General features: G+C 37.9%; 1 protein-coding gene across 1 annotated transcript in view; it reads left to right on the forward strand.

Moving 5' to 3' along the window:
* Window positions 1-27,936, forward strand: part of Prr11 (proline rich 11) — a 32,442-nt gene extending 4,506 nt beyond the window's left edge. The window contains exons 2-11 of the mRNA XM_003469536.4: window positions 292-424; window positions 9,408-9,558; window positions 9,806-9,928; window positions 13,384-13,623; window positions 15,282-15,377; window positions 16,396-16,508; window positions 18,490-18,549; window positions 18,678-18,774; window positions 20,954-21,059; window positions 24,237-27,936. Coding sequence (XP_003469584.2) covers window positions 297-424; window positions 9,408-9,558; window positions 9,806-9,928; window positions 13,384-13,623; window positions 15,282-15,377; window positions 16,396-16,508; window positions 18,490-18,549; window positions 18,678-18,774; window positions 20,954-21,022 — 1,077 coding nt within the window. The 5' untranslated portion in view covers window positions 292-296 and the 3' untranslated portion in view covers window positions 21,023-21,059; window positions 24,237-27,936. The remainder of the gene's footprint in view (window positions 1-291; window positions 425-9,407; window positions 9,559-9,805; window positions 9,929-13,383; window positions 13,624-15,281; window positions 15,378-16,395; window positions 16,509-18,489; window positions 18,550-18,677; window positions 18,775-20,953; window positions 21,060-24,236) is intronic.
* The last annotated feature ends 45 nt before the right edge of the window (window positions 27,937-27,981 follow it).

Below are 27,981 nucleotides of genomic sequence, written 5' to 3' on the forward strand. Positions count from 1 at the left end.
CTCTGGGCTAAAGTGAGTTCAAAGTCAGCCTGAACTGAGTCACAAAATTGTGTCTCAAAAAACCAAAAACAATTTTAAAAAGAAAAAAGAAAAGGAAAGTGACAAGAACGATGGGAGAAGTATGTTCAAACCAAGGGCGGGGAGATTAATGCTAATTATATTTCACTGTAATAAATTTTTTTAAATTTTCTGTATACATTCATTATTTACATTGATCACACCTTGTACATTTCAGGTTTGTAAAACGTGTATATATATTTCAATGAAAATATTTTTAAAATTTCTCCACAGAAATCATGCCCAAGTTCAAACAACAAAGAAGAAAGCTGAACGCTAAAGCCAAGAGATTAGTCAAAAAAAAAGAAGCTGCTCGATTCCAGTCCAAGCCAGTTATGCCTTCCCCTCCACTACCATCACCAGAAAGGTAAGATACAATGTAAACAGAAAAAATATTAGATTTGAGAAGTTCAGAGTTACCAGATTTAGCAAATAAAAATATAGAACATAAAGTCAAATTTGAATTTCTTGTAAACAATAATTGTTAATATAAATGTACCCCATTTAACATTGAAATACACTAAAATTATTCACCCTTGGGCGAAGTACTTACCTATAATCTCATTCCCTTGGGAGGCTGAGCTAGGAGAATTACAAATTGAAAACCATCCTGGGCAATTTAGTGAGACTTGGCCTCAAAACAAAATTTTGAAAGGGACAGGGATATAACTCAGTGGTAGAACATTTGTGTAGCATGTTCAATCCCCGAAGTCATACAAAAAAAAAATAAGGACATCCTGTATTTTACGTGGCAACCATAGTTCAAGCCTTCATTTGAAAGTTAGGCTAGGCTTCCAGGCTGGGGAAGTTGCCCCGAAGGTTGGATTTCCAGAGGGGCCTTCTAGTTTCTGTGGCCCCCTCTGCAAGGGAAAGTGGAGAAGCGTGCATCGCCTGAATCATCAGTGCACAACTCGGGTGCCCTCCACAGGTCCACACAGGTTTCCGTTGGTCCAAGTTTATCCAGTGCAGACACAAGAAGACTCCCTGGGTCACAGTTTTCTTCAAAATGACAAAAAATTAACTGCAGTCTTCACAATTTGGGTTCGTATGGCATTACTTCACACTGAGCTGCTGGAGCACAGCAAGGAGGAAGCAGAAAGCCAGCTAGAAAGTCACTGTGGTCCTCAGGGCGAAGTAACAGCAAAGCTATGCCAAAATCCTATCAGATGGTTCCCTCCTATGCCAAAATATTCTATCATATGAGGACTCTCAACAATATATTTTAAAGACTCCCAGACCAGACAAAGCCCAGACTGTTCGGGACCCTCCAGGCTTCCGGGTGCAGTGAAGGGGATAAGTGGGTTTGAGGCATCTACATCATCTGCCTCCCCATTCCGGCTGTGCTTGGAGAACTGTGGAGTTTCCAGCAAGTAGGCGGGTGCACACTATCCCCAGAGCCCAGCCTATTTGGAACTCCTGCACCTCACCATCGGTGTGCAGAGGAAGGGTTGGGCAGATCTGGGGCGCCTGCATCCGCCTCCCCGTGTGTCTGGAGGACTGTGGATATCTCAGCAAGCAGGGGAGCATCGCAGGTTCCAGAGGCCCCGCAGCCTGCAGTAAGTGCTCAGTGTACTCTGCACAAAGCTGACTTTTTGGGACCCTCCAGGCTTCTGGGTGAAGTGAAGTGGATAAGTGGGTTTGAGGCATCTACATCCGCCTCCCCATTCCGGCTGCACTTGGAGAATGGTGAAGCTTCCAACAAGCAGGTGGGCGCACAGTGTCCCTGAACCCCAGCTTATCTGGAACTATGGAGTTCTAAACAGGCAGAAGAGGGCCATTGGTTCTACAGGCCCAGGGGCTTGAGGTAACGGGGTGCCAGAGTCTCAGGAGCGGTGAACATAAAAGGGGATTTCCAACAGAACCTGAGGAAGCTTTTAAATAACACTTGAAACACAGAAATATACGAAAATGACAAAACGAAAGACCAAATTACAACCTCAAACCTCCAGCCCATCTCAAGAAACCGTAGGAGCAATGTATATAGAAGAAAATATATGCCATTCATCTCAAATATCGGACATAATAGCTACTGAAATTAACAAGCAACTCCAGGAAGCTTTAAAGGAATTCAAACTCAAAATAATTTCCCAGGTAAAAGAAGAAAGGATAAAAGAAATGAAAGAGATTCTGAATATATCTAAAGAAAACACAGTTTAAAAATTGGAGGAACTAAACAAAAAGATAGAATCCCTAGATGAGCAATATAAGAAACAAACAGAATACATAATGCAGATGCACAGAGATATACAGGAAATAAAAAACTCCACTGAAAGTTGTAAAAACCGCCTCAATGAAAGTGAAGATAGAATTTCAGACCTTGAAGACAGGATTGCAGCTAGTGAACAGGAAAGGAAAGATCTTTTAAAAATAACAAGGAATCAGGAAACAACAATTCAACAACTGCAAGATGATGCAAAGAAAAATAACATAAGAATGATAGGGATTAATGAAAAAGAAGGAGACAACATAGAGGATGTCAAGAGGATATTTGGGGAAGTAATAGCTGAAAATTTCCCAAGCATGAGATCAGAAACTGACATCAGGATCAGTGAAGCATATAGAACTCCAAATAGTCATAACCAAAATAAAACTACACCCAGACATATAATAATCACCATCCCAGAAATCCAACACAAGAATAGATTATTAAAAGCTGTCAGAGAAAAAAGACAGATCACTTATAAAGGAAAACCTATCAGAATCACAGCAGACTTCTCAGCACAAACAACAAAGTCAAGAAGAGCATGGAGTGAAGTATTCCAGATCCTAAAGCAAAATGATTTCCAACCTAGACTAATGTATCCTGAAAAACTATCATTCAAAATTGATGGTGAAATACGATACTTCCATGACAAAGAACAGCCAAAGAACTTCATGAACACCAAGCCAACCCTGCAAAAAATATTGAAAGACAGTTTAGATACACAAAGGAAAAAACCACTAAGCAAAGCAGATAATTAAACAGAACAGAAAGATAAAGAAGGAACAGCAGAGAGATAACATGTCAACAATAAAACAGCATTTAACAGTAATAACCATTATTGTAAATGGCCTCAATGCACCAATCAAAAGAAACAGACTAGCAGAATGGATCAAGAAACAAAATCCAACCATATGCTGTTTACAGGAAACCCGTCTAACCCAGAAGGATACTCACAGACTGAAAGTCAAAGGATGGAAAACAATACTTCATGCAGCAGGAATCCAAAAAAACCAGGAGTAGCCATTCTGTTTACAGACAACGGGAACTTTAAACCAACAATGACCATAAAGGACAAAGAAGGTCACTACATACTCGTTAGGGGAAAACTCCAAGAGGAAGAGATAACTATCTTAAATATAAATGCACCAAACTCCAGAGCACCCAGTTATATAAAACAACTACTAATAGAAATGAAAACTCAAATTAGCAGTAACACAATTGTAACAGGAGACCTTAATACGCCATTGACACCAAGGGACAGATCAACTAGACAGAAAATGAGCAAAGAAATAACAGAACTGAATCACACCTGTGAACAAATGGATTTGATAGACATATACAGAATGTTCCACCCAACAACATCAGAATACACATTCTTCTCAGCAGTACATGGATCATTCTCTAAAATAGACCATATCTTAGCTCACAGAACATATTTAAACAAATGCAAAAGAGTTGAAATCATCCCTTGCATGTTATCGGATCATAGCGCTCTGAAATTAGAAATTAATGATAAAAGATACTGCAAAAATCCCACAAATACTTGGAAACTGAATAACACACTCTTGAGTAATCAGTGGGTCACAGAAGAAATTAAAGAAGAAATTAAACAATTCCTACAAGAAAATGAAAATGCAGATACAACTTACCGGAAGTTGTGGGATGCAATGAAAGCTGTCCTCAGAGGAAAATTTATTGCACTGGGTTCCCACATCAGGAAAACAGAATGAATACAAATAAATAACTTGATGCTACACCTCAAACAGCTAGAAAAAGAAGAGCAAGTCAAGCCCAAAGCCAAAAGAAGAGAGGAAATTATAAAAATCAGAGCAGAAATTAATGCAATAGAGACTAAGAAAACAATCCAAAGAATCAATGAGTCAAAGAGTTGGTTCTTTGAAAGAATGAATAAAATCTATAAGTCCCTAGCCAACCTTATTTTAAAAAGGGTAGAAAAAGCTCAAATTCATGCACTAAGAAATGAAAAAGGTGAAATCACTACAGACCCAATAGAAATACAGAAAATCATCAACACCTTTTTCGAAAACCTCTACTCTCAAAGGTTTGATAACACAGAAGAAATAGACAGATTCTTAGAAACATATGAAGTACCAAAGCTAGATCAAGAGGATGTAAAACTGTTGAATAATCCAATCTCTGTTAATGAAATTGAACATGTAATTAAGTCCTTACCTACAAAGAAGAGCCCAGGCCCAGATGGACTCACTGCAGAATTCTACAAGAAATACAAAGAAGACCTAATGCTAACACTCCTCAAACTATTCAATGAAATTGAAAGGGAAGCAATCCTTCCTAAGTCATTCCTGGAAGCAAATATTACTTTAGTACCAAAACCTGAGAAAGACCCAACTAAAAAAGAGAACTATAGACCGATCTCCTTAATGAACACAGATGCAAAAATCCTCAATAAAATATTGGCAAATAGGATGCAGCAAATCATCAAGAAGATTATATACCATGACCATGTGGGATTCATCCCAGGAATGCAAGGATGGTTCAACATATGTAAATCAATCAATGTAATCCACCATATCAATAAAGCCAAAAGTAAGAATCACATGATCATTTCTATAGATGGAGAAAAAGCGTTCGATAAGGTCCAACATTCATTCATGATAAAAACCTTACAGAAAATTGGAATAGATGGTCTTTACCTCAACATAATAAAGGCCATTTATGACAAACCAACAGCCAGCATCATACTAAATGGCCAAAAGTTGAAAGCCTTTACTTTAAAATCAGGCACAAGACAAGGATGTCCTTTATCACCACTCCTATTTAATATAGTACTGGAAGTACTAGCCAGAGCAATTAGGCAAGAGAGAGAAATAAAAGGGGTAAAGATAGGAAAAGAAGAAGTTAAATTATCATTGTTTGCAGATGACATGATACTCTACATAGAAGACCCCTAAACTCCATTGAAAGACTCTTAAATATAATAAATTCAATAATGTAGCTGGATACAAAATCAATACTCAGAAATCAATACCATTCCTATACATTAACAACAAAATCACAGAGAGGGAAATAAGAGAAACCACACTCTTCACATTAGCAAACAAAAAATCAAATGTTTAGGAATTAGTCTTACAAAAGAAGTGAAAGACCTATACAGGGAATATTATAATACACTGAAAAAGAAATTGAAGATGATCTCAGAAAATGGAAAGACATCCCTTGCTCATGGATAGGAAGAACAAACATTGTGAAAATGGCCATTTTCCCAAAACTGTTATACAGATTCAATGCAATCCCAATAAAAATACCATCAATATACCTTATAGATCTAGAGAAATCACTCCTAAAATTCATCTGGAACCAGAAGAGACCTAGAATAGCAAAGGCAATTCTAAGCAGCAAAGGCAAGGCAGGAGGCATCACAATCCCTGACTTGAAGTTATACTACAAAGCAACAGTAGTAAAATCAATGTGGTATTGGAATCAAAACAGAGCCGAAGATCAATGGAATAGATTAGAAGATACAACCACAACTACAAACACACTCAACCACCTTATCTACGATAAAGGAGCGAAGCAGGTTCACTGGAAGAACAACAGTCTCTTTAATAAATGGTGCTGGAAAAACTGGCTCTCCATTTGCCGAAAACTAAAGTTAGACCCATGCCTATCACCATGTACTAAATTAAAATCTAAATGGGTCAAAGATCTGCATATTAAAACAGAAACACTAAATCTATTGGAAGACAAATTGGGTAGAAACCTTGAAGACATAGAAGTAGGTAGAGAATTCATGAACAGGACTCAAACTGCACCAGAAATACTTCCCAGAATCAATAACTGGGACCACTTCTTATTAAAAAGTTTCTGAATGTCAAAAGAAATCTCCAGCATAGTGAAAAGAAAACCCACAAACTGGAAAAAGATTTTAGTGAACTCTCTCTCTCTCAGACAAGGGACTCTTGTCTAAAACATATAAAGAATTAAAAAAACTCAGACCCCCAAAATTCAAAGATCCAATCCAAAAATGGGCATCTGAGATGAATACGCACTTCTCAGATGAAGAAATTAAAATGGCAAATAAATACAGGAAAAAATGTTCATCATCATTGGTCATTAGAGAAATGCAAATTAAAACCACACTGAGATACCACCTCACTCCTGAAAGAATGGCCAGGATTAAGAAAACCAATGACAACAAATGCTGGAGAGGCTGTGGGGAAAAAGGAACTCTCCTACACTGTTGGTGGGAGTGTAGACTGGTACAACCTTTGTGGAGGTCAGTCTGGAGATTTCTCAAAAAGCTGGGATTGGAAGTCCCATTTATTCCAGCTATTCCACTTCTAGGCATATTCCCAGAAGAACTGAAAGCATCATACCACAGTGATATATGTGCACCTATGTTTATAGCAGCACAGTTTGTAATCGCCAGATCTTGGAAACAACCCAAGTGTCCATCAACTGAGGAATGGATAAAAAAGTGGTGGTATTTCTATACAATGGAGTATTACTCAGCTACAAAGAAGGATCACATTGAGATATTTATCAATAAATGGGCGCAGCTTGAGACCGTACTCATAAGTGAAATAAATCAATCTTGCATGTGTGAATACCGAATAGTTTCCCTAATGTATGTAGTGATTCAAATATATAAAAGTATGTGGTAATCATGATTCCCCATTATGTGGCCTTGAAGCCTTATAAAGTTTTCACTTATTAATTGGAAAGGCTTTATTCTGGGCTTCTTGATATGGAAATATTTGTAGCAATAGTATATGAAGTTATATTCAAATATTTCAAGGAAAAAGACACTATGGTAACTGCTATTAAATTGGGTTATTTGGTGGCGAGGCACTAGGTTGCTGAAACAGTCATGCTTTGACCTGTATTGTTATGTTATGTCCTCTTTTATCTCAATCTCTCCCTTATTCATTAAAAAAATTAGTTATTTTTTATGGTTTTTTTAATTAAGGGGAAAAATTAAAAAATTAGCAGGATATATTATAGTAACTTTTTTTGATTTCCTATTAACTTGTTTGGAAGTCCTGTAATACTCCCACTATCTTATTTTGACTGATTAGACTCCGCTCCATTCTGTATGATAGTATCAAGTTTGGGGATATAGGCAACTACTTTGAAGGCAGTAAGATTCACTAAGATGCCCATTCTGGTTTGACTATTATCTCCTTTGGAAGTCCTGTAATGTTTACAATGTTTAAGTTTTATTGGTCTTATTCTCTACTGTTTTGTTCAACTTTATAATACCTAATGAGATAGACAATTCTATTTAAGGAAACAAGAGACATTATGGTAACCACTGTTGATAACCTTGTACTCTGTTCTTACATCATGTACTATGTCTATACTTGGTTTTGACTGACAGCTTTGTTTTGCCATATTTGACTTTTTTCTCTTCCAAAAAAAAAAAAAAAAAAAGGAATAAGAACTAAGGAGTAATAAAACCCAAAATGAGTAAATTTTGTTGTAAAAAAGAGAGGATAAAAAAGTGCTCTAAAGGATACAACTGCAAGTGTGTTTAGGGGTGTTAAATAGCTGACCATATTAATGTTTTTGGTTGGATCACTGAACACAACTGTTTGCAGTCTCTCTGTTTGAATGTTCACTTTGTATGCTTTGATACTGTGACTTGAGCAACTGTCTCTAAGACAATAATGTGTAATCTATTAACTGGTGATTTCTTACTGTTTTTTTTTTTTTTTTTTTTTTTTTTTTTTAGTTCTTTATTACTTGTACCCTTACACCACTTTTTTGTTTTGTTTTGTTTTTTCTCTTTTTCCTTTTAAATAAAATTAAGAAAAAAAAAAAAAAAAGAAAGTTAGGCTAGGCATGATAATATACACCTGTAATCCCAGCACACGGGAGGCTGAGGTAAGAGGATCACTGAGATTTTGAGCTCAACCTAGGCTATATAGTGAATTGAAGGCCAGCCTGGACTACATAACAAGACTCTGGCTCAAAAAAAAAAAAAATTAATTCTCCAATGTCGTACTTTCTTAAGGTAAAATTTAACCCACCAGGCTTTTATGAGCTGACTCTAACCTTGTTTGCTAATCCCTTGCTCTTTAGTCTTTCTCCCTAGACCTCCTTACTATTCCTCAAACACTTCAGGGGAGCTCCCATCTCAGGGGTTCTGGATTTATCATTGATCTTCTGGAGATCTCTCCTCTCTCAGCTATTTGTTTGTTTGGTTTTTTGTGGTACTAGGGATTGAACTCAGCCTCCTCTGCAATGAGCTATATCCTCATACTATCTCCCTTTTTATCCCACATTTTGAGACATGGCTCTCCTAAATTTCTAAATTGTCTCAATGGGGCTTGAATTTGTGACTCATCTGACTTAGCTGCCTTAATGCTGGGATTCCACATGTAGGCCATCACACCTGACCGCTCAGATATTTGACTGCTAACTTCCTTACTTTTTTATGGTTTTTCTCAAAAGTCACCTTCTCAGTGGCACTTTTCTTGACTTTTAAACCTAAAATTTCACCCCGTCCAACCTTTTGCGTACTCTCGTGGTTTCTTTTTCTCCCTAGCATGTATTCACTATCTAACATATTATGTTGTAAGGTTTTTGGTTGTTGCTGCTGTTTGTTCATTTGTTGTGGCTTTTTCAGACAAGCTTTTACTATGTTCTTCAGGCTGGCCTTGAACTCACTATGTAGTCCAGGCAAGCCTCCAACTCACAGTGGTCCTCTTCGCTCAGTCTCCTGAGTGCTGAGATTATATAGGTGTGTACCACCAAAACCAGTTGATTCCCTGAATTCTAGAATTTAATAAAGGATTTGGTTTTAAAAAGACTTTGCTCCTGAGTTATACTATAAAACCAGATTCTTGGGTCTGGGGTTGTAGCCCAGTGGCAGAGGTAATATTTAATGTCCAGTGTCCAGAATTTAATCCCTAATACATAAATAAATAAATACATAAAAGTAAATGAAATCAAGCCAGGCATGGACTCAGGTGACTGAGGCAGGAAGATTGTCATCAGTTTAAGGCCAGGCTAGGGTACATAGTAAGTTCAAGGCCACTCTGAACTCTGAGACCCTGTCACAAAAACAGCAACAATGACAGCAAATAAAAAGTAATCAGAATTGATTTCTTAGGGTTTTTATTTTTTTGACTTACTTTGTTTAATTCTGTTTTTCCTGCAGAATGGTTATTTCTTCAACAGATCTACCTCATAGTACAAACTGGCTCAGACCATCCTGGAACTTCAAATTTTCCAACATCAAAGAAGTGATACAATGTTGGACAAATAGAGTGTGGTCAGTGTATAACTGGTGCCAGAGCTGTGTAGCACAGGTATGTGTACAGCAGTATGGTTTTTTGGCAGTACCTGTTTGCAGCAGTATGGTTTTTTGGCAGATCAGGGCTTTTGGCATGTATGCGCAGCTCAGCAGAATGCTCTGGCTAAGATTAGGCAAGAAGTTTGGGGTCTTGTGTGCCTTTGGTTCTGTAAGAAATATATCAAACCATTTTATGGGTTCATTTTTTTTCTCCTTCTTTACCATATTTCTCATAGGATTCACTTGTTTATTATAAATTTCAGAGTTTAGAAGTATTGAAAGATAACATCTTTCAATTCCGAAGCTGCCACCAAGAATACCATAGTCTAAAACAACAAATTTGCATTTTGGAAAATGAATTATGCAAGATCCAGGAAACACTGAAGGTTGGTATTGTCGACTAAAAAATAAATCCATAATTTTCCAGCCATGCTGGCACATGCCTGAAATCCTAGTACTCAGGAGGCTGAGGCAGGAAGATCCTTGCAAGTATAAGGCCAGCCTGAACTACATAGCAAGACCCTATCTTAAAAACAAAAATAAGAGGGGCTGAGGGTTTAGCTCAGCAGCATGAATGCCTGCCCTGCTAGTGAGTTCAATACCCAGTACAAAAAAGAAAAACACACGCACACAATTAGGCAGAAAGATTTTATACAAAAAGACCATTGCAATAGAGGAAATGCTCAGCTATGAGATCTATAATTATCTCAAACATCAGGCTAAAAGAGTCCAATTCAGTTTTGTATCTAATGCAAATATTATATTGAATTGTTCTCCAATCTGCTTTCTTTACTGAATAATGTTTTGAGATCCATGCATGTTGCTGAAGTGTAAATCAATCCATCCTCTGTAATTGTATTTGTGGTTGTAATTCTAATTGCCATCTTGTAAATCTGCCACATTTTGCTTCCCATTTCTCTTGTGAAAAACATTTAAGACTGTTTTCACACACACACACGCACACACACACACACACACAAGACTGTTTTCACTTTGTGGTATTATAAAACACAACTACAAAAAAAGTGAGAGAGAGAAACCCAATTCAGTGTTGTTACTACAGAGAAAAGCAAAAATGTGTATTGAGAGAGGAGGAGTAATCTCTAGCACTCACACCAAACAGAAATGCACAATAAACTTTAATAATCAACATTTTTAATCCACTAGATTGGCAAAACTAACAAAAAACCCAAAATGTCTGGGGAAACAGGTGCTTTCTTATATTGTTGAGAAATGCCAGGCTCTCTGCCCCTTGGAGAGGCAGCTGGAGAGCTGAGGTCAGGGAAGAAAGGGACTGGATTTGACACTTTGTGCTGTTTTCACCTCCTGAGTTTTGTATTCTGTACATAAATGCAGAAAATAATTTTTAAAGCATAAACTTCATTGACCCATTGAGATTTTGGTTCTAGAAGTAAATTTGTTATTTTGAATTCCCATAATCGCATTACTTCCCTTTCCAGAGCACTTTGTGCTGGTAACTAGGTAGTGGTTCAAACAGGTCTTTTTATTTTATCTTCTTCTTTCCTGTGTGTGTTGTGCTGGGGATTGAATTCAGAGCTTCAGGAATGCAGAGCAAATACTTTACCACTGAGCCACACCCAGCCTCCTGTTTTATTTTTTGAGACAGGGTTTCATTGTATAACTCAGGCTGGTTTTGAAGTTGTTATTGTAGCCCAGGCTGGCCTCAAACTCATGGTGATGCTCCCATTTTAGCCTCTTGAGTGTTGGAATTACAGGTGTATGTAACCATGCCCAGCTGTGCTTTTTTTTTTTCTTTCTTTCTTTCTTTCTTTCTTGCTCTCTCTCTTTCTTTCTTTCTTAAGCGTTTTGATATGTAATTCAGGCTGGCGTCGAACTCACTGTGCTCCCAGGCTGGCCTCATACTCATAGAAATCCTCCCGCTTCAGTCTCCCCACTGCTGGAATTACAAGCATGTATAACCAAACCCAGTTTAGGCCAGCATTCTCAGTAACTCAGTATTGTACCTATTGATCTGGAGAGAAGCTTCTGGATTCCACTGCTGCTTCCAGAATTTGTACCTAAAAATAAGCTAGCCAAATGAGGATAAGGCAAGTCATCTTTCTCTGAGCCTTAGTTTCTTCATCTATAAAATGGTCATGATTCCATCTATAGGGGACTAACTAGACAGTGGTTTCCAAGACAGTATGTTCAAGTCCTAATTCCATGAACCTGTAAAAATTATCTTATTTGTGAAAAAAGAATCTATATGTTGTGATTAAGGATTTTGAGATGAGATTTTGGTTTATCTGGGTAGATCCTAAATCTAATGATAAGTGTCCTTGGAAGAGAGACATGCAGAAGACAATTTAGACAAAGAGGAAGTGGTGCACTATGGACATGAAGACAAGAAATCAGAGTGATCAGTTACAAACTGAGAAATGCTGGTGACTAGCAGAAGCTGCAAGAGACAAAGGGTTGATTTTCTCTAGAGCCTTGACAGGGAGCCCAGCTTTGGTGACACCTTGATTTCTGACTTCCAGCCTGTAGCACTGTAGGAAAATAAGTTGCAATTATTTTATTTTATTTTATTTCACTTATTTTTTAAGACAGAGTCTCAGTATGTAGCCTAGACTAGTCTCAAACTTAGGGAAATCTGCTTCCTCAGCCTCCCAAGTGCTGGGATTACAGGTGTGTAATTATTTTAAACAACCTCGTTCCTGATAACTTATTATAGTAGTCACTAAAAATTAATATACCACCTTATTTCATAGGGTATTCGTTTTGTACGACTGCCCTAATGAACACCATAGACTAGATGTATTCAACAGAAATTTATTTTCTCACAGTTTGGAGGTAGAAGTCTGAAATCAAGCTGTCAGCAAGGTTGATTTCTTGGGAAAAGCCTCAATCCCTGGCTTGCAGGTGACTACCACCTTTTACTGTGCTCCCATGTGAGCTTCCTCTTGTGAGATCTGTATCATTTCCTCTTATAAGAACACTATTTGGAATGGGATTAATATCTACCCGAATTGTCTCATTTTAACTAATCACCTCTGTGAAGGCCCTGTATGCAAATATAGTCCCATTTTGAAATAATAGATATTAAGATATCCAAATATGAATTTGGGCTGGCATGGTGGTATATATCTGTAATCCCAGTACCCAGGAAGCTGAGACAAGTTCGAAGCCAGCCTGAACTGACAAAAAGAGAAAAAGAAAGAAAAAAATTAGAACCATGAATATATAACAGTATCTTAAATGTCTATATTCTTGGTTAATTAAGTATTTTTCTTTTGGGAGGATCTTTTTCTCCAGTTCTTATTTCCCTCTGGTAAGTTTTAGTTCCTTTGTTTCCCCCCTTTTTTCTTTTTTGTGATACTGGGAATTGAACATAGGGGAGCCTTTGCAACTGAGCTGCATTCCTGGCTCTTGTCTCTTTTCATCCTTTTAAAATTTTTAGATAGGCTTTCTCTATCTAAGGCCATGCTGGGCTCAAATTTTAGATCCTCCTGCTTCAGCCTTCCAGAGTCCTGGGATTACAGACATGCACCACCAACCTCATCCTTTTGATCATCATCCCCCAAGACTCAGATGTTCATACTCAGAGCACACTTCATGGCTCTTACCATGGCATTGTTTTGTTTGAATTCTAATCTTTATGTATGTTTAATGTCTTATCTTCAAAGTCACAGCCAGGCTCATAGTACACAAATGAATGAATGAATGAAATGGCAAAAGCCTTGACCACTGAATGAGAAAATACTATAAAGCCCACAACACACTAAGAAAGCCTTCAATACATGTCAGCTTTTATACTGTGTTGCACATGAGAACCAAATGAACGTGTTACTCATTTGCCAAATGTAATATATTCTTCCAGACTCTCCCAGAAAAGTCTTGTCCAACCTGTGGTCAATCGTGTCACACAAGTGGTAAGCTTACAAAAGGTAGAAATCTAACCAGCCCCAGAGACTCTCTAGCCACACGTCCACCATCAGACAGCCAACTTCCTCCACCACCACCGCCACCGCCACCACCACCGCCACTGCCACCACCTCCTCCTCTGCCACCACTGTATCCTGTGCTGCTCAGAAAACCCAGCCTATCTAAAGCACCTCAGGTAGGAAATGATTAGTAATGGTGGGATGTGGTAAACATATAATACAGGAAAGAGGCCAACTGCCTCTTACAGTTTTGTTAAAGGCTTAGAAGGGCATATTTTGTTCAGATTCCATTGTCTTGATTTCAGCAATTCTTGTGTTTGTTCATTTGGAGATGCGATTTCACTGAATTTCCCAGGCTGATACTGAACTACTGAGCTGAAACAATTCTCCTGCCTCAGCTGCCCAAACAGATGAGACTACAGGCACCTGCCACCACACATAAATGAATGAAATCCTGTAAATTAGATGATTCCTATGGACTATTCAGCATACCCTTTTACCAAAAGAAAGATATCCCTAGGAAACCAAACTAAGAAAAACAATTGCTGAGTGAGTGATGCCAGACCAAAAAGAGTGCCTGGATTATAAAGTCTTAATGTCATTAATTAAGCTGGAGAACCAGTATTTGTTACCATTACTTCCATCAAAAAAAGAATATTTGTGAATCATTAAGATAGGCATGAGTCTTTTAAAATCTGAATTTTTCAGTATATATACAATCGGTTTAAAATAGCTAAAGGAAAGCCTGGTGTGTTCGTGTGTTCCTGTAATCTTAGTTATTTGGGAGACGAAGGCACAAACATTTCAAGTTCTAGGGCTATGTGGCCAAGTCAGTGAAATCCTGCCTCAAAATTTATAAGAAGCAGGGAAGGGAGCAATGTCCACATTAGGAATATAACTCAGTGGTGGAGAAGTTGCCCAGCAAGCGCTAGGTTCAATTCTCCAACCAAAAAAGTCCAGAGCCTTTTGATACATTTGCTGTAACATACAGCTCTCCTACTGCTCTGTACTTACTTGTTCTGTGGGAACTGAATCCTCTTTCTTTTTGAGACAGGATCTCATGCAGTTCAGGCTTGTCTTGGGCTCACTTTGTAGCCCATGCTGGTCTCAAATTTGCAATGATCTGCCTGCCTCAGCCTCCCAAGTACTGGGATTACAGGAGTGCACCAGCACACCCAGCCATCTTCTTTCTAAGTAATTCACGCAAGACTTCACATGGATTTGAGCAACTCCTTCAACTCTTATAGAGGATCATTCACCATTTTTTTTCCTGTTTTTTTTTTTTTTTTTTTTTTGTACCAGGGATTGAACTCACTACCACACACTTGCAAGGCAGGCGCTTATGCCACTGAGCTAAATCCCCAGCCCTTCCTGGTTGTTTTGAGACACAGTCTGGCTATGTAGCCCAGGCTGACCTCAAGCATGGTGATATTCCTGCCTCAGCCTTCTGAGTTCTGGGATTATAGACATGCACCACCATATCCTGTTGTAGCTCATCTCTTACATTTTGATGAATAATTTTCAGTACTAAAAACAAGATCATTCTTGCTTGCATGAATTTTAGTCAGCTCTAAGGGTAAATAAGAGTTAACTTATAACTCTGACTCTTTAGAAGTTAGATTTGAATTTGCACTTCACCAGACATCCTGGTTCCAATTCTAATTTCTGGGCCAGGCATAATGGCGCACATCTGTTATTTTGAGCACGCCTGTAATCCTACCACTTGGGAGACTGAGGCAGGAGAATTGCTGTGAGTTCTATTGAGCCTGAACTACACAGTGAGACTCTGTCTAAATATATATATATTTTAAAAAATGTTTCCATGTATTTTAAGGCTGGAGCATTAAGAAAGAATGAACCCATGCAGATAACAGTTAAAGATCTACTGACTGTAAAATTAAGGAAGACACAGACTGATGAAAAGAGGAAGGTAAAAACATCATTGACCACATTCATCGTCTTCTTGCTTTTAACCTGACTGTTCCTTTGTGAAAAATAATTATATAATTTATGTATGGAAGTCAACCCACATTCAATATTTGATAATTCATTTTAGTAGCTTTGGATCTTTTCGGTGAAATGTGTAGATAACTTTTTTTTATTTTATGAAACAATAAAATTTTCTAAAATAAGACCAGGGATTTAGCTCAGTGGCACAAGTTCCTGCCTGGCAAGTGTGAGGTCATGAGTTCAGTCCCCAGTACCAAAAAATAATCCCTGAGATAATAATAAGAAAATAACAATAGTTTAATACATTATGAATCATTATCTTCAAAGTAGTTATTCACAATATAAGGCATAGGCCAAAAAGATTCTTACAAAGAAGAAACAAACAGAAAATAAGAAAACACTTTTCAATGAACTAAGATAAACTAGCAGCATAAATGAAACAAATTAGTATATATATGAAAATAGTTTTGAAACAATGGAATATGTAATTTGGGAAAGTATTTGTCTCCTACTTCCTATTTATTCCACTTCTATTTTGCTTTTTATTTGTGTATTATGTATACAAACAAATATATATTCAAATAAATATATATTTGTGTATATATTCATGATACATGTATATATGTATACATTTGTGTATTATATATATTTCATTTATAAGAGAAACCATGGAATAGTTAAGCTTATGTCTCTTACTTAATTCACTTAGCATTATGTTCTCAAGTTGCATTCATTTACCTACAAATACCTCAAATTTGTCTGTATGGCAGCATAGTACTCTATTATGTATAAATACCACATTATTCTAATTCATTCATCTCTCCAACATTATTTCAGTAGGCAATTTTATCTACCAACCATTAGTCTGAAGAGGCAGACACATACTTTGAAGCTTTGGAATAAAAATTAGATGTTTACTGTTTGAGGATATTTAAGTGTTACTGTTTGAATGATATTTTAAAATATGATTTTAATAATGTCGCACTTTATGATTAAAGCTTGTACCATCACCGAAAGCACGGAATCCACTAGTTACTATTACAGACCTGCAGCGTGTTACCCTGAAACCTAACTCCAAAGATTTATCAACGCGAGTTACAAATGTCTTAATGTAAGAAATTACAGTGTTATTACTTTAAAAAATGACTTTATTTGCTTATTTCTATCTTTAAAGCCACATATAAGTTATTATAAGAAAATTAAAATGAGGGGCTAGGGATTTAGCTCAGCGGCATAAGCGCCTGCCTTGTAAGCAGGCAGTCGTGAGTTCGATCCCTGGTACCGATAAAAAGGAAAAAGACAAAAAAAAAAAAAAAAAAAAAATTTAAAAGAAAATTAAAATGTACAGAAAAGAGTTTTTGTTTGTTCATTTCTAATTTTTTGGTGTAAGATGGGGGTCAGTTCAGGCCAGACTTAAACTCACTATGCAGCCCAGACTGGCCTGAAATGCATATTGATCCTCATGTCTCACCTCCTAAGATCTGGGCATGTGCCACCACAACCTGCTAAAAATTATCTAGATAATTCAGCAAAATTTAACTTTGAGCAATATCAACTTGTATCTTATTTAGAACCCTATCACTGAATATAGCCACTGTTAACATACTGTTTTTTATCATTTTAATCTTTTTTCTGAATATATAATACACCATGTCTTCTATTTCAAACTTCTATTATATGATATGCTATTGTTTTAATAACAGACTTTTCAGCTAGAGAATGTAACTTAGTGGTAGAACACTTGTTAGCTGGTGTGAGGCCCTGGGCTTGATCCTCAGCACTGAAAACTAAACAAACAAATACATTTTGTGAAGAAAAAGAAATACTATCAAAAGCCAGGAATTATGGGGGCACACCTATAATCCCAGCACTCAGAAGGCTGAGGCAGAAGGATCGTCCTGAGTTTGGGACCAGCCTGGGCTACATAGTGAGTTCCCTTGATCTTAGCCAAAAAGCCAAGAAGCAATATATAATGAGTTCAAGACCAACCTTGACTACATAGTGAGACCCTGTCTCAAAATAACAACAAAAACAACAAACAACTGTCAAGAATTTTTAGAAGAACCTGATTTCAGAAATAATAAAACATCAAAACGAGTAAGTCTAGAATCAAGTAACTAAGGGGAGAGTGCACCTCTGAATAATCCTAATGTGGATACACAGTGTTACTGACAACTTTCCCCGTTTAATATGTCATGAACTTTTCTTCATTTTATTAAAAACTAGCTCGAAGCATCATTTGGACTTCTTTAATATAGGTAGCTCACTATATGTAAATTTCATAGATACAATCCTGTTTTAGGTAGTTTGCGATTTTTTAAATTTCTGTGGCATGATCTTGTCACCTCTGAACACTGCTGCATACTTTAGGGAAATTTTTTTTTTTTAAACCAGGGATCTAACTCACAACTGTGTGCTTGTAACGGCAGACACTTATGCTGCTGAGCTAAATCCATGCTTTTTTGTTTTTTTGGGCAGTACTGAGCATCAAACCCATGGCCTTTGCACTAAGCTACATTCTCAGACTTTTAAATTTTTTTTTTATTTGAGACAGTGTTGCTAAGTTGCTGTGTTGTCTAGGCTGGGATCAATTTGTAATTCTCCTTCCTCAGCCTCCCAGAGGCTGGCATTACAGATGTGCACTGCCAGTCTATCTACTAAAACCATAATACAGTATCACCTTATTCTCCTATCAGCAGCTACTGCCTTGTGGGGGAGAGTACTGGTCTCATGCATGTTAGGCAAGTGCTCCAACCGTGAGCTACCTCCCAGCGCATGCTGTTTTTTATGTTTTATGTTGTATTTATTTATTTATTTTAGAAAAAACAGAACCATAGCCAGGCCTCATGGCACATGCCTGTAATCCCAGCACTCTGGAAGCTGAGGCAGAAAGACTGTGCAAGTTTGAGGCCAGCTTGTGCTACAAAGTAGGTTCAAGGCCAGCCTGAACTGCATAGTGAGAACCAACCTCAAAAAAAGACCAAAAAAAAAAAGCAGACCTGTATTCTAGGAAGTTTTTTCTAATGACTACTTTGTTTTCAGAAAAGTGATTAACTATGGCAAGTTCTAATTTGTATGTCTTGTTTTATTAGTACTACAGGTAAAAGCCAGGTGGATCTGCGGAAGCTTCTTAGAAAAGTCAATGTGGAGAGGTAACGTGATCTCTTTATGTTTTCCAAATCCATTTAAAAAATAGGCGTAAAACACAGATACTTCAAAGCAAATTATAAGTGGAAAAAAAAAAAAAAACACAGATACTAATGTTTTAACATCTTTCCAGGAGCCCAGGAGGAACTCCTCTGATCAATAAAGCAAATACGGAAACAGGAACTGGACTTAACCCTGTAATGACCCGGGCCTTGAAGAAAAAATTTCAGGTAAGCCTTTTATTTTTCTTGAAAATAATTTACAAGGGGACTAAAGATATAGATCAGTGGAAAAGTACATGCTCAATATGTGTGAGACCCTGGGTTCAACTCCTAGCACTGCTAACTAACTAGATAAAATATTTTCTTTAGAATCACAGTCTAAAGTAGCTTTTTTTTTTTTTTTTTTTTTTTTTTTTGGTACCGGGATCAGGATCAAACTCATGACCTTGCTCTTGCAAGGCAGACTCATACTGCTGAGCTAAATCCCCAGCCCTAAAGTAGCTTTCTTAATCATGACAATGACAATAATTTTATGGTACCTTATGCTTTGCATAAAAGTTAAATAACTAGGCTTTATAAAATTTTTACCTCCTCCAACCCCATTTCAACTTTTCTTTTTTTTTTGTCTTTTTCATTTTTATTTGTACCAGGGATCAAACTCACGACTGCCTGCTTGCAAGGCAGGTGCTTATGCCGCTGAACTAAATCCCCAGCTCCCCATTTCAACTTTTCAGATAGGGTTTCTAATGTAATTTAAGCCAGGTTTGAACTTGTTATGTAGCCTATTATGGGCCTCCCAGGAGCTACTGATATTACAGGTACACACCACCAGGCCTGCATTAGACTTCATAAAATTCCATGAAAAAAAGAGAGAAAAGCATTCTATATGATATAGCTAGGATTATTATTTCCATTTTACCAAGGCTGGCCTCGAATTCATCCTCCTGCTTCAGCCTCCCAAATGCTGGGATTATGAGTGTGTGCCATCATGTCTGGTGTTCAGTTCCTTTAATATGTGTTTCTTAAGCACTTCCTTTAAGCCAATCACTGTGCTAGAGTGCCAAGGCTGTAGTGGTTCACAAAAGCAGTCTCAGATCTGCTGTACTGGAGCTTCCAGGCTAGTAGGGAAGGTTTTTTCTCAGCTTTCCAGATAGAATCAGCGCTTCCTAGACAGAGTCTCTCCAAAGAGAGGAGGAGTGAGGCATGGCTGCACAAGCCTGTAATTCCAGGTTTCAGGAGGCTGAGGCCAACAATAAAATAATCCTATTTTTGTTTCCTTTTGCGTTGAACTAAGCCCTGTGAAGAAAATAACCAAGGCTCTGTGGGAACCCATAGAAGAACTTGATGATTAGGAAGGATTTCCTTAGGAAGTGATGATGCTTGAAGTGAGATTTAAAAGATGGTTAGACATTAATTGGGAGTATGGGGGATACCACCATGAATGTCAGAGGGGAGAAAGTTCCAAGTGTGATAAATAGCGTGCATGAGGGTTCCATGCTAAAAGGGATTAGAGCCTATTCCAGGAGCCAATGAGTTGGGGATCCTGTGGCTGTAATGTAGGGGATGATCCTGCCTAAATCTTGGAAATGTGACCAAGTTCCTTCCTCCTCTTGGAATGTCCAGTTAGATTCTACCTCCCATCACAATATTCTTTGGTCAGAGCAAAACTTGTGAAAAGCCCCTGCTCCCTAGCAAAGGGAGGAGGCCTCCCTGAAGGACTGAAGCACTCTTAGCACTGAGCTATCTCTCCAGGTCTCTTTTTTGGTGTGTGCAGTGCTGATCCACTGTAGGCAAGTGCTTTACCACTGAACTATGTCCCAACTCCCCCACCCCTTTTCTGAGGGGACAGCACTCAGGACTGAACCTAGGCTGTTTACACTGAGCTAAATCTGTACCCTTTTTATCTTTTATTTTGACACAGGGCCTTACTAAATTCGCCAGGCTGGGCTCAAACTAGAAATCCTCCTGCCTCAGTCTCCCAAATAGCTGGGACTATAGGCATGTGCCACCGTACCTTCTTTTCTTCTCTTTTCTTTTTTCTCTTCTCTCTTCTCTTCTTTTCTCTCATTGTCTCTGTCTCTGTCGCTCCCCTCCTCCCTCATTGTTGTTTTGAGACAAGGTCTTGTGATGCATTCCAGGCTGGTCTTGAATTCACTATGTAGCCCATGCTTACCTCTGGCCTCAGCCTCCTGAATCCTGGAATTACAGGCTTGTGCAGCCATGCCTCAGTCCCCCTCTCTTTGGAGAGACTCTGTCTAGGAAGCGCTGATTATATCAGGAAAGCTGAGAAAAGTGATCTAGACTCACTATGCCATGCTGTCCTACAATGACAACAACAAATATGGTTCTGTTAATGAGGAATAAGAGTTACATTGGTCACAAGAACATAATTTTTTTTCTTCCATAGCTGGCTTACCCTGGAAGCACAAGTCAAACTCTACCACGTTCTACAAGCAGCTTCGATGAACAAAACTGATGCTGATGCTGCCTGACTCCATGCGATGACCCATCAAGTATACAGATAAAATCACCTGAATTTTTTTTTAAATTTTATTTAAAGAAAGACTAAACGCATATTTAGAAAGACTAATAGCATATTTAGAAAAAAATATAAACACTAAAAAATCACTAGTTCATGTTTACATATTGTCCAAGTTGTTCGAGATACAAAAGTGGAACATATAAAGTAGGAATTTAAATAGCAAGACTGCAAACAGTTCTGTTCAACTGTCAAACAAAAACTTAGTAACATGGTTGTCAATCTTATACACTTAAACATGCATGCAGTTATCCATATCTTCATTTATGTTTAGATTAAACAAACTGAAGCAGGTTAAAATCATTCTGAACAAAGAGTAATAGTATTGCTGGATTTCACATCATGACACTCTGTAATCAGCACTGGGTAATGTAGTGTTTTTGTTTTTTTAATTTAATTTAAAGAAAGCCTAAACAAAACAGAAAACAGGTAGAAATAATACATACTTTCAGAGAAAAAAATAAACAGTAAGAAATCATTAATTGGGGGCTGGGGATTTAGCTCAGCAGCATAAGCACCTGCCTTGCCAAGCAGGCGGTCATGAGTTCGATTCCCGGAACCAATAAAAAAGAAAAAGACAAAAAAAAAAAAAAAAAGAAATCATTAGTTGATGATTACAGATTGTCTTCTTACAAATAGTTATTCAAGATACTAAAGTGGAGCATATAAAGTAGGGATTAAAACAGTGAGATTGCAACCAGTTCTGTTCAACTGTCCACCAAAAACTTAGAAATATGGTTATCAATCCTATATACTTAAACATACATGCAGTTATCCATATCTTCAATTATGTTGAGATTGAATAAACCCAAGCAGGCTAATATCACTCTGAACAAAGAATAATACTACTGCTGGGTTTCACGTTATGACACTCCAGGATCAGCACTGGGTATTTTAGTGTCTCTTTTTCTTCAAAGTATCTGTTCATTTCATCATATATCATAAGATCAGTTCTCATAAACTGCTTATAGATTATACACATGCATGAGTCTTAACATGTATTTCTATTCTTTCTATATTAGAAGGAGAAACAAAACAAAGCAAGGCAAAACAAAACATATTCCTATAAACACAGGAAACGAAAAAAAGTATAAGACCATTGTACAAAGAGTTCTACCCCTAGTTCCTGTGTTGTCTCTTGTTATCTTCAATAGAATTGGCTATATCATCAGACATAGTATAATTGAATATATCAGTACATAACAATATTAATAAAAACTCAACTTTGTAATATAGTATAGAACTTCAAAAACAGGCAGTTATCAAACCAGAATGTGTATCGTAGAGTCTTGTCATCTTCAGTGAGGTTGCCTATACTCTCAGGCTTGATACTATCAATCATATCCTTTTTAAATAAAATCTTCTCTGCCTCAATTCTGTTTGCTCTTTTTTTGCCATCAGTTGTCTGCTTATCTTCTTCATTCTGTTTTCTGCTCCATTCATTGAGGCTTTTCTGCCTCTGTTCCTGGAATCCTAATACTTTTCTCTCTCTCTAGAATGTCCTGCAGTATTCTCTGTAGAGTTGGATTGATGGTTGCAAATTCCCCAAGTTCCTCTTTGTCTTGGAAGCATCTTGTTTCTCCATTAATTTCTAGAGACAGTTTAGCAGGGCATATCAATCTGGGTTGGAGGTTATTTTCTTTCAGGGCTTGGAATATTTCACTCCAGGTTCTTCTTGACTTAATGGTTTGTGTCAAGAAGTCTGCCATTATTCTGATGGGCCTTCCTTTATAGGTTATCTGTTTCTTGTCTCTAACAGCTTTTAATATTCTGTTCTTATATTAAATTTCTGGGATCTTGATTATTATATGCCTGGGTATAGTTCTGTTTTGGTTGTAGGTGGCTGGAGTTCTGTATGTTTCATATATCAGAATATCATTTTCTTTTCCTATGTTTGGGATGTTTTCCTTAATTATTTCTGTGAATAACCTTTGTAGTTCCTTTGTTTGTACCCCAGCTTCTTCATTCACATTTTTTATTCTCAAGTTATAGATTCTTTTTTTTTTTTTTTTTTTTTTTTGGTCTTTTTCATTTTTATCGGTACCAGGGATTGAATTTACAACTGCCTGCTTGCAAGGCAGGTGCTTATGCCACTGAGCTAAATCCTCAGCCCCAAGTTATAGATTCTTTTGTTGTCTTCTAGCCTTTGTATTGTTACTGCTTGTTTCCTTGTTATTTTTAAAAAGTTTTCCCTTTTGTACTCCCACATTGCAAAATTGTCCTCCAGTTTGGATAACCTATCCTTAGTTTCTTTCAAGCTGATTTGCCATCTTTCCATAGAGTTTTTAATATCCTGGTAATCTCTTTAATCTGCTTCATGTATTCTATATTTTTTATATCTTCACCAAATGGTTCTCTCCTTTGTTTGAGCTCTTCCCTTCTTCCATCTGTGTCTGCTTGAGGGGTGCTTAGTATCTCTTTTATTAATCTTCTTATATCTTGCTTTACTTGGCTAAATATTTCACTTTTGAACTCATCTATGAGGTCCCAAAAATATCTCTTTATGTCTACTGATGGCAGTGGATGGTATGGTGGCACATGCTCAAAATATTGCATGTTTGCTATTCTCATTCTCCTTTGTATTTACCTGTCCTGGGTCAATGTTCTCAGGGTTGGGACCTGGGGAGTTTTTGTTGTTGCTTCCTCTTCCCATCATTTTTGCTTCTTCCAGAAGGCCCCAATTTCTTTCTTTGTTGGTTACAATTCTTCTGAAGCATGCTGGCTAAATGACCCTTCCCACTGCCATATGCTAGTGAGTTGCAGAAGGGACAGTGTATGCTGGTCCCTCCCCTCCAGATCAATCAAGCTGCTGTGGCCTACACTGTATTACTTAGTGCGAGCTCCCCTCCAGGTCAGTCAAACTTCTGAGGCTTCACTGGGTTAGTGTGCGCTACCGCAGTAGGGACTTGGTTTTGGATAACCTATTGGGTCTCAGCCAGGTCACGTGACCCAGGCCTAACTCACTCCACCAATCCCGTTTGAGAAGGGAACAACTGACTGAAGTCACTGCTGCCCCTTGTACTTGCCAGTCCTGCCCAGTCCCAAAATGTCATCCTCCAGAGCTCCCCTTTCTGTGGAATGGCTCCACTCCTGTCACTCACCACAGGTCAATGCAGGCACCCACCAACTCAGCTCTCTGTTCTGCTCGCAGACCCCCAGTCTCAGTGTAACTGCGCCTCCAGTGAATCGAAGTGGCGGGACCTCAGACGGCTCAGCAAGTCACGGCGGGACCTCAGGCAGCTTGGCAAGTTGCAGTGACCTCGGTCAGCTCGGCAAGACACCAACTGCAGCAGGAACACTGAACCTTTAGCTGTTCTAGTAATAGCACCGAGATTGTATGTTTGGTTGGTTCTTCTCACCTTAATTTCTTCTTTGGATGAGAGAATTCATCTCCCTCTGTTTGGGGCTCCCCATGCTGTATTATGTTGAATTCTAAGTTGACTATCTCAGGGAGCCTCTGTAGCCAGCTGTTATCTATCCGCCGTCTTTGCTCCCCCCACCCCCGAACTTTTTCTTAATATAGAATGTGCTTAAGTATGTTAATATAATTCCATATGAAGTCTCAGAGTATGTATGGAACCTATATATATTGGGTGTTTTCTATTTTTGCATGATGGTTAAAGAACCAGATGGGAAAATACAGTCTGCAAAAGTGATATTTATCCTGCAATGACCCAAGTTAGGTTGCATCAAGAGGTTGTGGAAGTTTAACTAACTCCAATTTATATTGTATAGGTGCAGTTAGGACTTAAGAATCAAGTCTGAAGTTGCATCTAGTGATACATACCTATAATTCTGGCTGCTAAGGAAGCAACATAGAAGGAACACAGATTCAAGGCCAGACTGGGTAACTTAGTGACACCTTGCCTCTAAATAAGTCTAATATAGTCAAGCATGGTGGCACATGCTCATAGTTCTACCTACTTGGGTGGCTGAGGCAGGAAGATTACTTGAGCAGACAAATTCATGACTAGTATGGGTAAAATCCCTTCTGAAAGAAAGAAAGAAGGAAAGAAAGAAAGAAAGAAAGAAAGAAAGAAAGAAAGAGAAAGAAAGAAAGAAAAGGAAAATGATTCCTGTTCATACTATGTCAGGTAACTAAAGACTTTTTTGGGAGGGCAGATTTGAGACAGGGGCTATCTATGTAGTTCAGACTGGTGTTTAACTTACTATATGTAGCCCAAACTGGCCTTGAAATTGCAGCAATCCTCTTGCCTCAGCCTCCTGAGTTCTAGGATTGTAGGCATGAGCCATCACACCTGGCCTGAAAAGGCTTTTATCCCTTAAAGCTCATGCATTGTTTGCTACAAATATGATCTACAAAAAAGACTCCCTAGGGGCTGGGGATTTAGCTCAGTGACATAAGCACCTACCTTGCAAGTGCGTGGTGGTGAATTCAATCCCTGGTACAGATTAAAAACAAAAACAAACAAACAAAAAAAACCACCCTAGGTTTTATTTCCATAGAACTAAAGTAGCCCACTCCTCATCCAAATATAACTATTTTCCAAAATAATTTAAAGCAAAAGTCCTAATGTGACCTTAAAAATTATTTCTAGCACCTCCGGTAGGTAGTTCTGTCTGACTCAGTGTAGGCTGAGATAATCCTTACTTCTTTTGTTGATATTTATGCTGCTGGAACCCAAAGCTTCACCTGCTATGTGTGCTCTACCACTGAGCTACACGCTCCCCCCACTTACATTTCCTAGTTTTATATTTGCTGTCCACATCATGCTGCTAAATAAAAATTTTATGAAAACTCCAACACAAACCTTCTATTTCCACAGTGCCCTCCTATATATTTTCTGAAGTTCATGACGGGTTCACCGAGACCTGGTTCCCTGTGCTCATTAGTTTATATAGTCAGTAACAATGATAATGTACATTTCAGGCTGGGGATTTAGCTCAGCGGCATAAGCGCCTGCTTTCCAAGCAGGCAGTTGTGAGTTCAATCCCTGGTACCGATAAAAACGAAAAAAAGACAAAAAATAAAAATAAAAGATAATGCACATTTCACTAGATTTTATTCTCTTATCAATCTAGACTTGTCAGGTTTAACAAATAAGAATGCAAGATACCCAACTAAATTGGAATTTCAGATTAACAATAATTAACTTCTAAGTATAAATATGTCGCATGAAATACATTCATACTAAAAAAGTATTCAGGGTTAAGGTGTAGCTCAGTAATAGAGTACTTGCCTAGCATGTGTAAGTCCTGGGTTTGATAACAACAGTGCCAATTTTTTTGTTGTTATTAATTTGAACTTCATATTTAACTGAGCATCTTCTATTTTGCCTAGCAACATTCTTATTCTCTTGCAAAGTTGCTAAGTATTTCTGCTTCCAGTTTTCCAGATATGTCTACTTGGTAGTTAACACTACTGCAGCTCCAGCCAGGATCTGCCTCATATGTATGGAAAGTATTGTAGAAGAAGGGCAATTTAATTTCCATTAAAGTCCATTCCATGTGATTGAAGGTACATGATTAGATTTCTTACTGTTGTTGTTTTGCATTACTGGGGGTCAAACCCAGGACCTTGCGCATGGTGGGCACGTGCTCTACCACTAGGCTACTTCCCTAACCCCAGGACTAGCCTTCATGCTGATAGCTTCCTCCTGAGTCCCAAGAATAAAAATAGCAGCTTCTTCATTTGTAGGAAATAAGGATTTCTGACCTTCACTGGACTTTCTAGTCTGACAAGTAGTAGCTAGTATGCAGATGGTAACCTTGAAATATCCTTCAGTTAACTTACCAGGGATGGTGAACTTTTTAGAGCTTCCAACAATACCAACGCCCACTGCAGGACACATGCCATAGGTTCACCACCACTAACATAGGATGAAAAGATAATTTAGCAACTTCCCCAAAATACCTGTATTTCCACAGAAAAATATTGCTATGAGGTACTAAATAGAGTGATGTTAGAAAGTGACCAGAATGGAAAGCAGACTTAGGGGTAATATTTAGCCTGTAAGAGGCAGTCCTGTTTATGAGACCTGCATGCATATTTACAACACATTTATGTTTGAAAATGAAATAGTAAAGTAAAAGACATATCTGCTGGTAGTAGAAGTTGTTTTTCTTAAAACCTTGATAGCTAAACTGGAGATTTAGCTCAGCAGTTCAAGCACTTGCTTTGTAAGTACAAAGTTGTGAGTTCGATCCCCAGTCCCTAAAAAACAAAACAAACAAAAACCCTGATAGCTACTTTTATATTATGTAAGAATCAAAGGAATAATTGCTGAGAATATAGAAACTTATTTGTAACACAATTATACTTTATGGGACACTTATATTTATATTAACAAACCATTATATACTATACCATTGTAATCTAAACAATTTGACCATTCTTTTGTTTTCTGAGGAAGGGTCTCACTATGTACTTCCAATTGACCCGGAACTCATTGTGTAGCCTGCTTGAATTTGACATGATCCTCCTGCCTCATCCTCTCACGTGCTGGGATTACAGTGTGTGCCACCACACCCAGTTAATGTGACCATTCTTGTGGGATCCTTTATCAGAAAAGCACTATAGAAATCATATATTGTGGGCCAGGGATACAGCTCAGTGGCACAATGCCTGTTCTGGCAAGCACAATGTCATGAGTCTGATCTTCATTACCAAAAAAAAAAAAAAATTATATATAAATATACTTGCAAAGCTGCTAGTGCTATTATATCAGTATTAAAATGTATCCTACCTTTTACTAATTTTGGGGGGGGTATCAAGAATCGAACTCAGGACTTCAAGCTTCCTTTTACCAATGTTTTTTTTCTTTTACCCTGTAAATATACCCTGTAAATGCTATGGCCTCATTAAACTATTACTTATTATGTACTCCCAATGTTGGTTGTTTGTTTTATATTGGTAGGAATTGAACCTCAGGCCT

This window comes from Cavia porcellus, unplaced genomic scaffold, assembly GCF_034190915.1.
Source record: "Cavia porcellus strain 051 isolate PalLab524CR breed Dunkin Hartley unplaced genomic scaffold, mCavPor4.1 scaffold_6, whole genome shotgun sequence".
Classification (NCBI taxonomy): Eukaryota; Metazoa; Chordata; class Mammalia; order Rodentia; family Caviidae; genus Cavia; species Cavia porcellus.